The sequence below is a fragment of the Anser anser genome (assembly GCF_964211835.1).
Source record: "Anser anser genome assembly, chromosome: 2".
In the NCBI taxonomy this organism is placed as follows: Eukaryota; Metazoa; Chordata; class Aves; order Anseriformes; family Anatidae; genus Anser; species Anser anser.
The window spans coordinates 94261676-94277581 of NC_139721.1; the positions used below are offsets into that span (position 1 = coordinate 94261676).

Here is a 15906-nt window from a genome sequence, read left to right on the forward strand (position 1 = left end):
TGTGTATCTTACAAGCAAAAGGTACCTCTGTGCCTTGCATTTTCTCTCTGCCCCCTTCTTCTTCCCCCTCCCTTAAAAAACAAAACAAAACAAAAAAACCCACTTGCTTTTCTTTAGACTTTGCAGATAATTAAGTTGTACTGCTCTTGATTTTTGACATGAAGCAATGAATTTCCATGTTAACTCAAATAACTCCACTGTGATTTTTTTTTTGTAAAAATGGCACTGGTCTAGATTATTCTTCAATTTTATTTGTTTTCCTTTCTCTCTTGACTACTGTTTATGGATCAGTAAAACTGTTAGAAAGGGATTGAGATACCAGTTATGTGAAGTCGTTCTGGAATGGGCAGCAGTGATGCCAGACCTTCTGAGAGATTGTTGCCATAGGACACATGGGCATCCACAGCTTCTCTGGGCAACCTGTCCCAGTGCCTCACCACCCTCACAGTGAAGAATTTCTTCCTTATATCTAATCTAAATCTACTTTTTAAAAAAATTACTTTATTTTAAAGCCTTTGTCCTGTCACTACACTCCCTGATAAAGAGTCCCTCTCCATCTTTCTTGTAGGCCCCCCTTTGGGTACTAGAAGGCTGCTGTAAGGTCTCCCCAGAGCCTTGTTTTCTCCAGGCTGAACAACCCCAACTCTCTCAGCTTAATTCATAAGAGAGATGCTCCAGCCCTCTGATCATCCTTGTGGCCATTCTCTGGACTCAAACATCTTAAGCAATAACAGAATATGAGAAAACAGGTAACAGGAAGCTTGAACTTGCATCAAAGCTGAAAGTATCAAGGCCTAAAACTTCCAAATAGCAGGATAAAATGCGATGCTGTGCTTGGTGTGACATTTCAGAAGATGAGGTATTGCACCTAGGAATTCCCTTCCCCATCTCCGCAGGTAGCATGCAGAGGCACCTGGCTACCCAAATGTAATTGTCCTTGTGTTCAGTTCCTGAACTGTGATCTGCCAACTAGAAACAGACACTATCGTAAACATTTGAGTAGGACTGAAAGGTGTCTTTTTTTTTTTGTTCTTCATGGAGGAGATCAACAATGAACCACTAGATGGAGCTAAGCATATGCAGGACTGGAAAATGGAGAAGGTTTCTGGAAGAATCGGCAGTTACTTTACAGGCTTATAAAGTTATGGAAGAATTTTGGGCATTTTATTTGTTTTACTGTATTTGTTGACTAACGACCAAGAAACTAAATCTCTAGAAACTCCCTCAAAGAAAGAGCTGCTGTTTAGAATATTTGCTCATTAAAAAAAAAAAAGCACAACTTACTCTGTAAAAAATGTTTAGCATATTTAAAGTGCTGCTCTATTACTTATGAAACTAGTACTCAGTATTTAATTTTACACAATGTGGAAAAAAACCCACAGGTATTACAGAGAGAAATATACTATAAACTATGGTAGCAAAAGTGGTATTTTTTGTCTGTTGGCATATCTCTGAAACACAAGAGAAAAACCTGTGACTTTTAAAGAAAAAGGTGGTTATAGGATAAAGCTTAGAAATTGTATGTAAATGGAGAGCAAGTGCTATTACTCAAATGAAAAAATACTGTTTCAGGTATGAAAAAGGAATGCCACATTCCTTTATAAATTCATTATTCTGTGGCTAATGCAGTACATTATTAGGAACTGACGATACATTTGTACAATAGTATATAGGAATTATACATTGCTAAAACTAAAAGTTTTGAAGTAAAATGATTTGAGGTCATAGCTAGCTGTAGAAAATATATCGAGGGATTTAAATGTATTAGTAACAATTTTTAAAGCAGTCTCTGAGATGCTTTCATATCACGGTTCATTCTGTAGCGTTTCACATAAATTTTTCTCCACTTTCTTCTCCACTAAAATTTGCCTTTTTTCTGGCCTTGTGAGACAGCATGGGACATGCATTAAAACTATTTCTGGAGGAATTTTCTGTCTTATTCCATCTTGAGTCTAAGGGAGCTTGAGAAACCCTTCTGTTCCCATCTCAGCCACCATTGGGCATATTTAGACCTTCAGACTTGTTACTAGGATAAATTCTTAAAATTTTCCCATTTTTTCATAAATTACAGTTTAAAAGGTGTAGTTAAAGTGCAGTTAGAATACTTTTGTGTTAACCTGTAATTTACTTACCAGTAATAAATAACTTGTTCAGTAGCCTGAAAAGGAAAGTGTATAAAGAATTACTGTCTTTCTGTAGAAGTCTTTTAGATGGTGCGAAACTTGTAATGAAGTTAATACCTACTTGTCTTTATTTAGCTAAAACAGGTGCAGCTCTGCTAGAAGCATTTTTCAGTGAATGAGTTGCTACATAAACAGGCACGTTAATTCAACCCAGATAGAGATTTATCTCTATTGCAGGGTTGTCAAAGATTCATAGTCAGATGGTATTTTATGGTAAAAACTGCAACCCCTTTTTCCTATTAGTGTCACTGCCCTATGTCTTCCTTCTCATTTTATACTTTTGTCTGTGCCTTTTCCTTTGCAAGAGAGAAGTAGAAAGCGATAACTCTGAAGTTCTTGTTGATATCAGGCCTTGTTGCTCATTAATGAATAATAACCGTTAGTCATGTTTGCTGATGGACTTGAGATTGCTCTGCCTTTACTTCTTAGCAAAATGCTGTGCGTTATACCAGCCAGATTTCAACAGAAGCTTTGGACATAGTTAAACCTACCAAAGAGACTTGGCATACTCCACAAAATATCCAATAATATCCCCCTCCCCCCCCCCCCCCAAATGTCAGTTGTTATTCTGTAGTTATTTTTTATTTGATGCTAATGTTCATACCAACTAGCCTGTTTTCTTCTTGTTTGCTTATAGGAACAGTAGGTACCAAAAGCATTGCTAAGTCAAGATACATCACTCCTTTTCCTTAATCCTTTAGGCCAACTTCCCTTTGAAAGAATAAAACTAGGTTTATCTGTTCTTCACAAGTCCATTTTGTTTACCACATCACTGTTACTTTTTAGATACAAATCATTCAGTAGCTTTTCTGGCATTTTTCGTAGGCATGGAGTTAGGTTGGCCTGTAATTTTTTTGTATATTTTCCCACTATTCTTTTTCTGCTTTGTAAGAAAGATAGTATTTTGAGTCATATATAGGTAATACAGAAGAATTTTGTATTTCGAAGCAATAGTTTTGAAAATAACATAGCTATTAGAGCTGAAGGCAAACCAAAATTATTCCACAGTAATAACCTAGATAATGGTATAATGGAAAGGGAAAGCAAGTATAATATGATACTGGATTTTTTTGAGGTAAGTTGTTTGTTTGTTTGTTTTAAATAGTTATCTACTTTGATTTAAAACATCACCAATCAGCTTGCTCCTCTGCTTGAAATCTAGGTAAATTGCACAAAACCAAATTAATGTTGAATGTATTTTCATGTGGTTTGCATATTCATTAAGTGCACATTTACTTTGTTCTGAAAAAAAAGTGAGTTAATTGAGTACTTTGGAAACAACTAGATTGGCAAAGAAATAAAATATACAGAGTGGAAAATGTGCATTTTGGTGTCTGACCATGTTGCTTAGACTCTATAATAGCATACAAATTTTAAGCTTTGGCTTTTCAAACAGGGGCTTAAGGTTCTGGCATTTGTGAGGAAATATTAACTAATGTTAATGATATATTGAAGCGTTATTTTTTTTTTGTATTTGTTCATGTGTATATATTTCTGAGTGTGGTGTTTTCAATATCGTGTTCATGTGAGGGTTCCTGTTTTTCTTGATTGTTGAAAGCAGTGTTTTCTGCACTTTCTTTTCCTCTTGGGTAATTCTTACAAAATTAACTCTGGAACCTACAAACAAACCCAAACAATAAGAAAAGTGTTGCTCAAGAGGTTCTTTGCTTGACTAACCACAGTTTTGGTTTTAGAAATTTTTCTCAAGTCTGCACTATATGGAGCAGTGGCAGCAGTCCTATTAGAGGGATCACAAACCTAGGTGCAGAAAGTAAATGCATGGAGAATGAGTTTTCCTATTCTCTCGAATCCTTATTTAAGCTGTATCCAACCTTAATTTTAATGTCTGTTCCTGCTATGACTGCCACTTAGCACATTCCTAAGGCAAATCTCTCATCGCCTTTCTTCAAGGGCTATAAGATACAACAGTACTCCTAATAGTTGTTAGGTAACATGTTTCTTTATTATCTTGCAACTGAGAGTATTTTTATCTTCTGGGAGATATTCTGCATTGAGGTTGTGGTTTCTGGAGTCCTGGAAATAGGAAAGGGGTGTTTTCTCAAATCCTGATCTGCTTATTTGGCAGTTTTATTACTTGGTTGAAATGAGGCTCAACTTTGTCCAGGTTTCCAAGCACCTTAGCATCCTCTTCTGTGACCATTCATCCCATGTTGTTTTTCCAGCACCCGCATTGCTTTGGGTCAGTGAAGACTTTTAGGACCTAGATGTAGTATCATTTGAGGCTTACACATTTTGAAGGTCTATGTAGTGGCAACAGTATGGACCTGTCAGCCAAGCTGGTGTGCCCGTGTAAACTGGGTGGTAAATCTGCTAAGGGCTGCATGATTCTTTCTGTAAGCTTATTTCTGACCACCACTTGTGTGGGTATTCATCTCTGCACAAATCTACTGCCACTATACTACTGGCAGCTGACTCTTAACTACTTAAATTTTGGAATAGATGTTATGATTTCAAAATGGCAGTACCAAAATGTGTTTTTGGATGGATATGGACTCCTTCAGACTTAGTGCAAAGTAATAAGCCTTATTTCGTTACTCATTTTAATACCTTCTGCCACAGGAAGTACTCTAGAATTCTTTCTGTATTTTACTGATCTGAAGACCAGTTTGGACCAGGTTTACAGATCCCTGGGGTGTGTAGTGCAAATAATTATTTGGAGTTCTGGTTTAGTCTTAGTTTCTTAATGGAAAATGACGTTCTCTTTCTATAGGTATGTGCCATGGAACTACCATGAACCCCAGATGGGTGTGTATGATTTCTCTGGTGACAGAGATCTGGAGTATTTCCTGCAGCTTGCTGATGAAACTGGCTTGCTGGTGATCCTGAGAGCTGGACCTTACATCTGTGCAGAATGGGATATGGTACAGCCTTTTGTTACAACTATGTTGTTACAACTATCTTGTTTCTAGAGTAAATCTAATGCAAGTATTTCTGTCTTAAAGTAGACAAACATACTAATGTCCTAGACAAGACTCTTGGTTTAACATATTTAAACCCACGTGTCCTAAGTGACTTCTTACAATGCAACTTAGTAGTTGTGCTGTTCCATGGGAAATTATGACTTGCTTATGTAAAACAAATCTTCAGTTTCGGTACATGTTTTGATAACATGTTGAATTCTTCTTATATCCTAAAAACAGTCACTGAAACGGTTCTGATTTTTTTCCCAGGGAGGTCTTCCAGCATGGCTGTTGGAGAAAGAATCTATTGTTCTCAGGTCTTCTGATTCAGGTAAGAGCATCAGAAAGGACTGGCAAAAATATAATTCAGCAGCAAACTGACTTGCTCTTTGAGGTTATTTCCAGGTAATTCGTATTTCAAGATTGTGATTAAAAATTGTGTGTTCAATAAATAGGTGGAATAAACAAAACAGGGTTGAAAATCATGCGTCTTCTGTGATTACAGAATTGTAAGACTTAGCCCTTCAGGTTCTTGTAGATGCTTCTTATCCTAGAACCAGTGCTTTCTCAGCAGTTGATTTGCCAAGAAAATGAATGTACAAATTATGCAGTCTGCTTCTTCATTCCTCCCTTTCCAGACCTTTTCTGAGGAACTTCTGAAACAACCATCAGTTTCAACCAAACTTCAAAACTGTTATGTTTCAAACCTATTAACAAGTTTTGTAAAATTGGTAATGAGATATTTATTGTTACCGTTGAAGAAAAGGCAGGTAGCTCTCAGCATTGAGTTTTTCAGCAGTCAGCTGGCTCTTCTTTGTGGGGTTCTTCCTGCCTGCTCAGTGTGCATGTAAGTCCAGAGCTAGTTAGAGCACTCTTATGTGCTACCTGGTCATGGACAGGATGTGTAAAGATAAGATGAGACAGGATATTAATGTGGTTGTTGGGGAGAGAATAAGGGGACAAAGACATAGATCCATACTGTACCTGACTTCTGCTCATTGTGGGAGAAATTATCTGTTTAAAAGAGTAGTCCAGATGTAGCTACATTTGTTGAAATGCATTAGAACAACTTCTGTGATGACATTGAAGTCTTTCTGGTGATTTTCAAAGTTCATCAGTATTTAAATGTTTTATTATTTAGTAAACTGCACTGGAAGCTGACACTTTTAAACAAGTGTAAGAGCACATTAGTTCATTAAATGACGTTCTAAATACATTAAGTGTATCAGAAATTTATATTTATGCATTTTACTTGGTAAAAAGTACCTTTATACAATAAAACAACAACAACAAAAACACGTAAAGAAGTAGAAAAATAATGAACCATTTATACTTTCTGTATTACAGATTACCTGGCAGCAGTAGAGAAATGGATGAGTGTCCTTTTGCCAAAGATGAAGCCTCACCTCTATCAAAACGGAGGTCCAATCATCATGGTGCAGGTAAAAGGGGATTTATGAAAATCAACTAAACCCGAGCAGCACAGATGCTTATATTGTTCTTGTGGATGTTCCATGGGTATTGGGTAGTAATGTACACAGAAGTTCCTTAGCAGCTTCAGGTAGCTGCAAGAATCAGTGGAGTCCCTTATCGTGAAGAACTGAATGCACTGTCTGCAGAATTCAGAGTGCGCTCGTCTGCTCTGTCAAAGTTGCTTCCCACAATTACAGAAAGCCGTAGAGGAAACTCGTGGAGTTTTTTAGATGTGATTCTTACGCCAGTTCTCACGTAAGGCCAAAATATATTAGTTACGTGAAACCATTTGACAGGAGGGCTTGCTGCAGATAGAAGCAAAACCAGTATGAAATAAGCCTAAAACTTGTTACAAGAACAGTTTCAAAATTTAGGCTTTTCAGTTCTTAGCACATAACTTGAGCTGTAAATGTTTCAGGACACAGTGCTGTGCATTCGAGGTGGATAGTTTCTTTTAAACTACTAGGTAGGTGGTAGTATTTTTCCATTTTCTTAGCATTTGGCCATAGCAAAAGCTCTGTGATTCTTATTTTAAACTCCCTGTCTTGCTTGAATATGATAGGAGACTCTTCTTAAAAATTTTTCCAAGATGATTGTTCTTTAATAATGTGTTATCTCTATTCAGCGAAAGCACTGAGTTAGAAATAAGATGTTTATAACAGGAGTTTCAGAAATAGCATTCAGGTGTGTGTGGCATTGGATCTGGAGCTTGAAAGGCAATCCCCTTAAGAAAGGGACAGGATATGTACCTCTCATTAGCAGCAGGGTTGTCTCTTTCCCCTCAGTCTTTTGAGTCTGTTGCAGAGCTTTATTCATATATCTCTGCTCTGGAAGTCCAGTTCCACTGCAGTTCTGATCATGTTATATGACCTGTTCTATGCTTTTATTGCTCTCTTTGGGAGGTAGGTCATAGCTCTTCATTTTGAATAGGGACTATGTTTTGATTACTGTTGCGAAGTAGTTAGGGTAGATATTTTATGTGGAGTTGAAGGCTGATTTTGTAGGAAAATTACCCCCACACAGTGACTGCTGCAGTGTAAGATACAGGTGAGATGAATGAGTGCCTACAAGTGGTCCCTTTCGTTATTCTTCAGGTCTGGAATTCAAGTGGCATTTTCAGCATTGCTATCAAAGGAAGAGGAGGGGTAGATTTGGACTTCCCTTTTTCGGAGTTGGATGCAGACTGGAATTGGCTACTGCTTTACTGACTTGCTTTCTCTGTGCAGGTAGAGAATGAGTATGGAAGCTACTTCGCTTGCGACTACGATTATCTGCGTTCTCTTCAGAAACTCTTTCGCCAGCATCTTGGGGATGAGGTGGTACTGTTCACAACTGATGGTGCAAGCCAGCTTTACTTGAGATGTGGAGCTCTTCAGGGTTTTTACGCAACAGTGGACTTTGCCCCAGGTTGGAGAGAGCTGTTTGTTACCAAAAAATTAATTAGAAATGTGCACACTGCAATAATTTGCAGTGATACAGGCCTGAAGAATGGCCAGGCAACCGTAGTGTGTTCAGAAAGTGCCCGTTTGATAGAACAGGAGAGCTAATGCTGTGAACATTCATATACTGCACAGACTTGACAAAATAGGCTTAAGGCACAAGAAACAAACCCCAAGATAGGTTTTTTCTTTTTTTTTTTGTCTTGTGGCTTCTAATGTGCATTATTCTCTCTACAGTCAAAGATATATGTCTAGTAGGAATCCATTTTCTTATAAATGGATCGAAATTAAGAACTCCTTCATGTATGTCATTTATGAGATGATGAGCTGCTTATGGAAGTAATTTCCAGTCCCTGTGCTTGAGCCAGTAGGGTTGCTCAGAGGTGAAACTCCTCTTTACAGACTGCCTAGCTTTTGTTCTTCCCCATCATCTTGCTTCCACAAGCCCAGGCCTATAGTTTCCAATGTCTGAGTAGTAATTCTGTCACATCTCAGTTTTATGTTTCCAGGATGTCATTTCTGAGAAGAGCTGGGTTTTCAGAGGATGTGTCTTAAAAGCAGAGATGTGTGTGCATGCTTGCATATGTCATAGATGATACAATAGAATGGCTGGGTTTGGAAGGGACCTTAAAGTTCCAACCCCCCTGTCATGGGCAGGGATGCCACCTGCTAAATCAGGTTGCCCAGGGCCTCATCATGTATGCATTTATGTATATATTTTAACTAAGTTCTGCAACTTGAGCACTAGAATCAAGTGTATAGATTCCTGTATTTTCTGAAGTAAGGTTCTTGTCTCTCTTTTTGCTAGATGTTGGAAGGGAGATGAGAAACCTATTTCAGTAAAATGAGGTCTGCAAAAGTCATGGATGTAGCAACTCAATCTTACTTCCATCTGTTTATAGGTGGCAATGTCACAGCAGCATTCTTAGCTCAAAGGAGCAGTGAACCTACAGGCCCTTTGGTATGTCTTTTCACTTAAATTCTTTTATCATTCCTAGTCTTAGTGGCTAATAATAGAGGAGTTGGCAACAGTGGACAGTTTCTTAAGGACATACTTACAAAGATGTCATTTCCATGTCAGTCAGAAAAACTGAACTGAGGAGCTTATCTGTGTGTAGGTCAAATCCACATTAACTGCTGTTCTGCAAATATTAGTATAGTCTTAGAAGATACTAATTTTCAGTATTTTTCCTTGCTAAGACAAATGTTTACAAAGCAGCGGAAACAGTAAGTATGATTAGATGTGAGTTAGTCAGCTACATGTGTGGGTGGAAGTTAAAAGCCAAATTAAAAGGGCAGGTTAAAAGTTGCTTCCTGTTTTCAGCTACCCTAGAGTTTCTACACAAGCTATAATGGGATGTGAGATCACTGGAAGACATTTTGACAAAGGTAGAAGGCCTTTGAGGGTGCAAGCTTATTTCTGTGCTGCGCAATTGTTTAGAACAGAGTTTCAGTGTTTGAAAGATTTATTTTATGTTACATCTGGTCTACATATATTAATCGAAAGAGAATGTATTCCTTCCATCATTTATTTTTGTGCCAAACATCTGAGCTTAGCGTTTAGCATCAACACGTTCAGTTTGATGGGTTCTAAGGAAATGCATACTCTCTGGTACTTAAGCAATCATTTTCAAAGTGTACACATAAAATTATTTAAACAATTCTCTATTCTCTTTGAGTTATCTTCTGGAAAGGACTGATTTTAATATATACTCTGCTATATTTATTGTAATTTTAAAATGTCTAAAATGAGTCAAGGTACCTTTTTCCTTCCTTTACAGTTAGTAACCTAAGTCACATTGTGTTCTGTTCTTGTTTCCTCTTCATGTTTTCCCTTCCTTTTTTGCCCTTCCTCCTTTCAGGTTAATTCTGAGTTTTATACTGGATGGTTGGATCACTGGGGGCACCGTCATTCTGTTGTGCCTGCACAAACCATAGCTAAAACACTTAATGAAATCCTGGCATGTGGTGCTAATGTTAACCTGTAAGTGTGTGTTCAGTAGATGATAATTTGGGGGGAGATTTTTTTTTCCCAATTCAGCACAACCTGATTTAATTGGATGGCTTTTTTGTTTGTTTTTAGGTACATGTTTATAGGTGGAACTAACTTTGCCTATTGGAATGGTAAGAAATAATTTAAATGATTCTGATGATATAGGGGAACTGCTTATGTGTTAGATAGTAAAAGAATAAGCTATGCCTGCTTTCACATGGCAAAAGATGACTGCATTAGCAGTTCTCTGTCTATTGCCAGTACGTTCTACTAAACTGGCATGGTATTTACCTTTGCAAAGGGTACTTCTGCTTTACTCAATACTGTGAAACTCTTGAAAGGTGGATACATTTGTTTCTCTCCAGAATATTTCTGAAGCCCGTGTAACACAGCAGTGTGAGCTCAGAAGGATGTTGTCTTCCACAGGGAATATATTCTTTATGCTGAATCCCAAGTGCCAAGGTCTACTTTGAATCTAAAAATGTAGTACAGTCCAGTTGTGACTGGAGAGAATTCTGAAAGTTGAACCGCTTGGAGAGAGAAAACAACAACAAAAAAAAAACAACCACAATTCTTTCACCATTTTTATTGCTTTTTTTCACCACCTCTCTTAGGTGCCAATATGCCTTATATGCCACAGCCCACTAGTTATGACTATGATGCTCCACTGAGTGAAGCAGGGGATCTGACTGAAAAATATTTTGCCTTGAGGGAAGTCATTGGTATGGTGAGTGTCCCTAGGATATGTTTAGAATGGTTCTTTGAAATAGAATGGTTCTTTGAAACATTCTGGGTGTACTGCAAACTCTTGCTCTTGTGTTGTTTTAATTTGCTTCTGGATTTACTGTTCTCTGTAGGTAAAGGAAGTAAATTGGCACAAGGTGGTTAGGCCAACTCAACTGTTTGTTGTTTAAAAAAAAAATGTGTGGGGGGGGAGATCTTGTACCTCTCTGGTTGTACCTCTACTGTCCTAAAGGCTCCCTCCTTTTCAGAGGAAGGGATCCAGTTGCAAGTCTGACACTGAAATGATTCAACTCTGCTTTTTTGCTGGGTTTGCATTCTTTCAATTTGAGATCAGTAAGCTGATTTGCCTTACTTGATCAGATGAGAACCAGTGATGGCAGAAGGGGAGCAGAGGGAGACAGGAAGCATATGTCTGAGAGTAGAGATGGAGGAGAAGTGAGCAGGGCTTTTCCCTTGCAGCATTGATCAGGCACTGAGCTCAGGCTGGTCACTTGGTGTCAGCCTGGTAGTGCTGCAGCTTTGATCTTTGGCTGCCTGTCATATGCTTCACGTTGTGTTTCTGTGTCTCTATAAGAAGGAGCATGCTTATCCAAATGAACACATCTTGCTTTTGTGATGCCACAAATGATAGATCATGGGTGGTACCAACTTTGCTGTAAAAATGCTTTGAAGTGGGTGGTATTTCTACAAACTGGAGTTTGAAGTGAAATATGGAAATTGTATCTGGATTTTGAATAGACTTGCATTGAACACCGTTCAGATAAGGCTTAAAAAAAGTCCCTGGGAATCTCAAGGCTAACTCTTATACTTTTTGCCCTTTTGCATGTCAAAAACATTCATGTGCACTAGGAGATACTCTTTTGGTGGGAGTAGGTCTCCTGAAATTGTTACCCTGTTTCTAGGGTAAAGCATACCTTTATCTCCCTACCTGTAGAAGGCCTGCGGTGGAGTATTTTCTACCATGTCTCCATTATCCCTAAGCTTTCCATTCATGGGGTAATTTTGAGAGCCTTTCAAGGGGAACATACTGTCTTGACGCAGCTTTTCTCAAGAGAAGAATTCCCAAACTTCCTGTTTTTGAGTTGTTTTCTTCAAGGCAAGATCCCTATCAGAAATTTAAGTAGTGTTCTAGTGCAATGAGATAGCTTTGATAAGATCCGAAGCGTTAAGTGTAAACTAAGGTGTGTTGGGTCATGGTACAGCTTTTTTGGTGTGGTTTCTTTATCTTTTAACCTTCAATATCCATAGGATCTTGGTGAAGCTTTCCTGTCTCTGCTGTGGCTTCTCAACCCATAATAAATAGTCTATCAACTCCGTAGTTTGAGGTGAAGCTGACAGAAGAAAATGAAGTTGCCTGTAACTAATCACTGCATTCAGAATGTTAGCTGTGCTACAAGACTAGCTCACTTTAATCTTCCTTAACTGTTTCTTCGGGTAATAAATGTAATAAAGAAGAAGGCTTTCAATCTAAAAAAAAAAAAAACTATTTCAATTGCTGACAGCATTTTATAATTTTTACCATTTCGGCTGTAATTTTCTACTTTAGATTTCTTGTCTTGGGTGAATATAGTTTTTTTTTTTTTTTTTTTTTAAGAAAACTGTTTTGATTATTTTCAAATAGAGAGAGGAAGAAGTAAACCTGTTACCAGAAATATCAGTCAGGCTTTCATCAGTTCATAGTTGAGATTTGGCATGAGGGCATTGGGAATTATACTGCTGTTATTTGTTTAAAAAAATAAAATAGAACAACTAAACAAAAAGTTGTCTTGGTGCAGAGGCAAGCTTTAGAGCATGAGTTTTGTGCTGGATATAACACGTCTAAGCCCAGCAAATTATACTTTATGAAAAACCTTTTGTTTTAACTTGAAAGTGTCCCTGTAGTAAATACAATAATAGATAGGAAGAGTAGGCATAAAGCAAGGAACAAATAGTGGGAGGAGAGGGAGAAGGGGACAGTATGAGAAGAAGGTAACAAGGGTGTAGGCTCAGAAAGGAGGGGACTGGGGTACATGTCAGAGAGTTCTTGTCTAAATTTGCCTCTGCTTAGAGGTGTCCAAGAAAGCGATGGTCATCCTTTGCCCCTCCTCTCTCTAGAAATGCAGTAAGCTGATCTCAGGTGGTTATTGCTAGAGTTGTAGGGCACGAAGTAAACACAAGTAGCCTGACAGTCAGAGTGCTTCCCTGTCAGGTTTTCAGGTTTCTGTGGGACTGACAGCTAGTTGTCTAGTCCAGGAGCAGAGGGAAGCTGGGGAGGTTTGCTCATGGGTTTGTGGAGCTGTGGGGGAGGCTATGGTTGCCTGCTGCTATAGGGTTTGGAGGCTTCATGTCTCCTTGGACTTTTTTTTTTTTTTTTTAAATCACTTCCATATTTTTGTTTCTGCAATAGCTTCCTGCTGGTCTAGCATGCTGAAACGGCCTGGCAAATAGGTCTGTTGATGCCTGGTGGTGGGGGAGAATATGTGAATACAGGCCAAGGGAAGGTGGGACCATATCTGCTGTCTAAGCTGATGTGGAGCTCTGCAGCCTGGAAAGCTGGTGGGGGCACCAGAACCTGGGATGAGAGGAGTGCATCAGATGGATACGTACGGGTGGGGTAAGAGGTGGTAAACTCCATAAACTGAGGCTGTCAAATGTATTGCTTGCCAATGCAGGATCCAGTACCAGGAGTATGGCAGCACAGAGGGAGTGTACTGGATGGGGTGAAGGCTGCAGCAGTTCAGTATGTCCCCTGAGGGCCCCTGGCAAGTGAAGCATAACTGAATGAATGGGTCTGTTTGACAAACTGGCTGTGGCTTATGTGGCATGTGAGGAGAGCAACTTGAAGCTGTTAAGACTGTCTTCATCTGAATTTTTCTACAGCCTCCTTTTTCTGTTTTCTGAGCTACTGGGGAGTAGAGGGTGCCCCAGCAGCCTGGTAGCTGCTAGCAAAGTTATTTTCTGCTGGCTGTGAGTTTTTCACAAGCAATTCTAAAAGAAACCAGCCCAGGCAGTAATGGGTTAGCAGGCATGTGTGCGCACGCTGTGCATGGAGTATAACACTGAAAAAAAGACATAAAGCTAGTAATTCCCTTATGGAAGTGCCACTAAAGGAAGATGGAAGGGTCAGATGGAAATATTGCCCTACAGACTTGGAAACGTTAACTCAAGCTCCCATTGACTTGGGGATGACTCGGGAAGGGCTGTAGGAGATGGTAATGCAAGCTGTAGCCACAGGAGGGCTCCAAGAACACTGATTCTTTGCAGCTCCTTAACTATGCTGCTGTTTTTTTCTTTATGGTTACCTCTAGGTGAGTATTTACTAAAAAATTAGGCTTACTACGTGTGAACAAGTAAGGTGGATTTTTTTAAACTTACTTTTGAGGCTAGATGCAGGTGTAATCCACTAGTGAGATTATCTACTTCTAGCTAAAGTTCTACTTCTGTAAGTTGTAAAGTAGAAAGTGAGAATTCATTTAAAACATGTTCATATTTAAGTTTCATGTGCATTTTTTCCTCTTTCCCTTTCTAGTATAACCAGTTACCAGAAGGTCTTATCCCTCCAACAACATCCAAATTTGCATATGGGAAAGTTCACTTGCAAAAGGTAAATTAACATCTGTAATATGCAAAGTATGTCTTTCTGTAATGCTGCATGTTTGCTTATTTGCAAAAATTGTGTTTGAGAGTATCATGGCAGTCTCTAGATACTGTACAAAATAGGAAGGAAAACCTTGAAAACAAACTGTCAGGAAGGAGAGAACAGAGCTTGGGAATTAAAAATCATGCCCTTCCTGGAAAATGAATAGATATGTTATCTGAATATAAAAAGATAATTTTTACTTTATTCTGTATGTACATGAAGTTTCACTGAACTGAAATGAATATATTCGTAACATAAGAAAATCATAGTTGTCTGAAAACTCTTGTATGTAAAGTAGCTGGGGGAACGGTAGCACAAGAGGTATGTTTCTGTAGCTAGAGATGCCTCTAAGGGTGAATAAATGGGTAGGATCTATGTATCTTTTAGGTAAATACTTTGAATTGTATGGAACACTTTCAATACATTTGAAACTCTTGTCAATACAGTTTCTTGCAAGATCTGTGAAAATCTGTAGCTATTGAAAGAAATTAGTTTCCTGTCAAGGGAAAAGTGTGCAGACCCCAATCTTGTTAATTCCCCCTCTGACAACACAGGTGTAACTGGTCAGCACATGAGTAGCTGGGATTTGTCCGTAGCACCATCAATTAGTGCTGTGAATGGTTCTGTGAAATATAGTTGACAACTAGTGTCCTGCAATGAGTGCAGAATGTGGTTTAGGGGATTGAAGAGACAAACAGGTATTAACTTGGCTTTATTCATTCTGCTGCTTGCAGTCTAGTTGTTTTGAGATGGTGGGTTACTGTGGTTGGTGTACTGGATACTGTATTTCATAACATTTTGATTTATATTTTGTACTGTTAATTTGACAGACACCATTTCAGTCAATGACATATCTGATCTGTTATGCGCTGCAGCTGAAATGTTGCAAAATTTGGTAGTGATAAGGCTTTACAGGCTTTTTCAAGTCATCCTACTCAAGTGGTGGGCAGGAATCATTTTTTTGTAAAAATGATTCACCAGTGAAGCTGACACAGATCTATATCATTTTCAACTACCTCTGAGTATCTTCAGGCCTTTTAGGCCAGGGTTGCCGTATGAGGTTTCACTGAACTGGCTTATATTTGGTAGTGACTAATTATATGCTGTTATCTACGCACCCGCCACTTCTGCTGCTGTCGTGGGTTGCAGACACTTGGGAGCCTTGCAATTAGATGTTGACTCTCTGTTTTCTCACGGATTATGACATTCAGATAGGGCTGTCCAATTTCACAGGAAAGACTTTCTCTTTCCTGCCTTCAGGAACAGAAAGCTGCAGGGCAGCTGGGTCAGAAACCTGCCTTAAAAAGGAGAAGCCAGGACAAATGACTTACACAAATATCACTGCTTTGACCTGGCTCTCACACTGGAAACCCTGTCACCTACTACACTTCCTGATTTTTTTGAGGAGAAGTGTGTTACTCTGTACCCACCAGTCCTAGGAAGCAAGATGGCATCTCTAAACTCACAGGTGTGAGGTTCCTATCATTGTCTGTGCATATATTGCCATCTGTACCAAAAGCTTCTAGAATTGTAT

The 15906-nt window shown here is 38.7% G+C and overlaps 1 protein-coding gene across 13 annotated transcripts in view; it reads left to right on the plus strand.

Moving 5' to 3' along the window:
* The window catches only part of GLB1 (galactosidase beta 1), a 96017-nt gene that overhangs the window by 14014 nt on the left and 66097 nt on the right, over nucleotides 1-15906 (plus strand). For all 13 annotated transcript variants that reach the window (XR_014580616.1, XR_014580617.1, XM_083826532.1 and 10 more), the window contains exons 3-11: nucleotides 4915-5065; nucleotides 5375-5435; nucleotides 6452-6546; nucleotides 7804-7984; nucleotides 8919-8977; nucleotides 9879-10000; nucleotides 10100-10140; nucleotides 10624-10736; nucleotides 14262-14336. Coding sequence is in view for 11 of the 13 variants with exons in the window: in XM_083826532.1 (XP_083682658.1) it covers nucleotides 4915-5065; nucleotides 5375-5435; nucleotides 6452-6546; nucleotides 7804-7984; nucleotides 8919-8977; nucleotides 9879-10000; nucleotides 10100-10140; nucleotides 10624-10736; nucleotides 14262-14336 (898 nt within the window). In the remaining 2 variants the exon portion in view is untranslated. The remainder of the gene's footprint in view (nucleotides 1-4914; nucleotides 5066-5374; nucleotides 5436-6451; nucleotides 6547-7803; nucleotides 7985-8918; nucleotides 8978-9878; nucleotides 10001-10099; nucleotides 10141-10623; nucleotides 10737-14261; nucleotides 14337-15906) is intronic.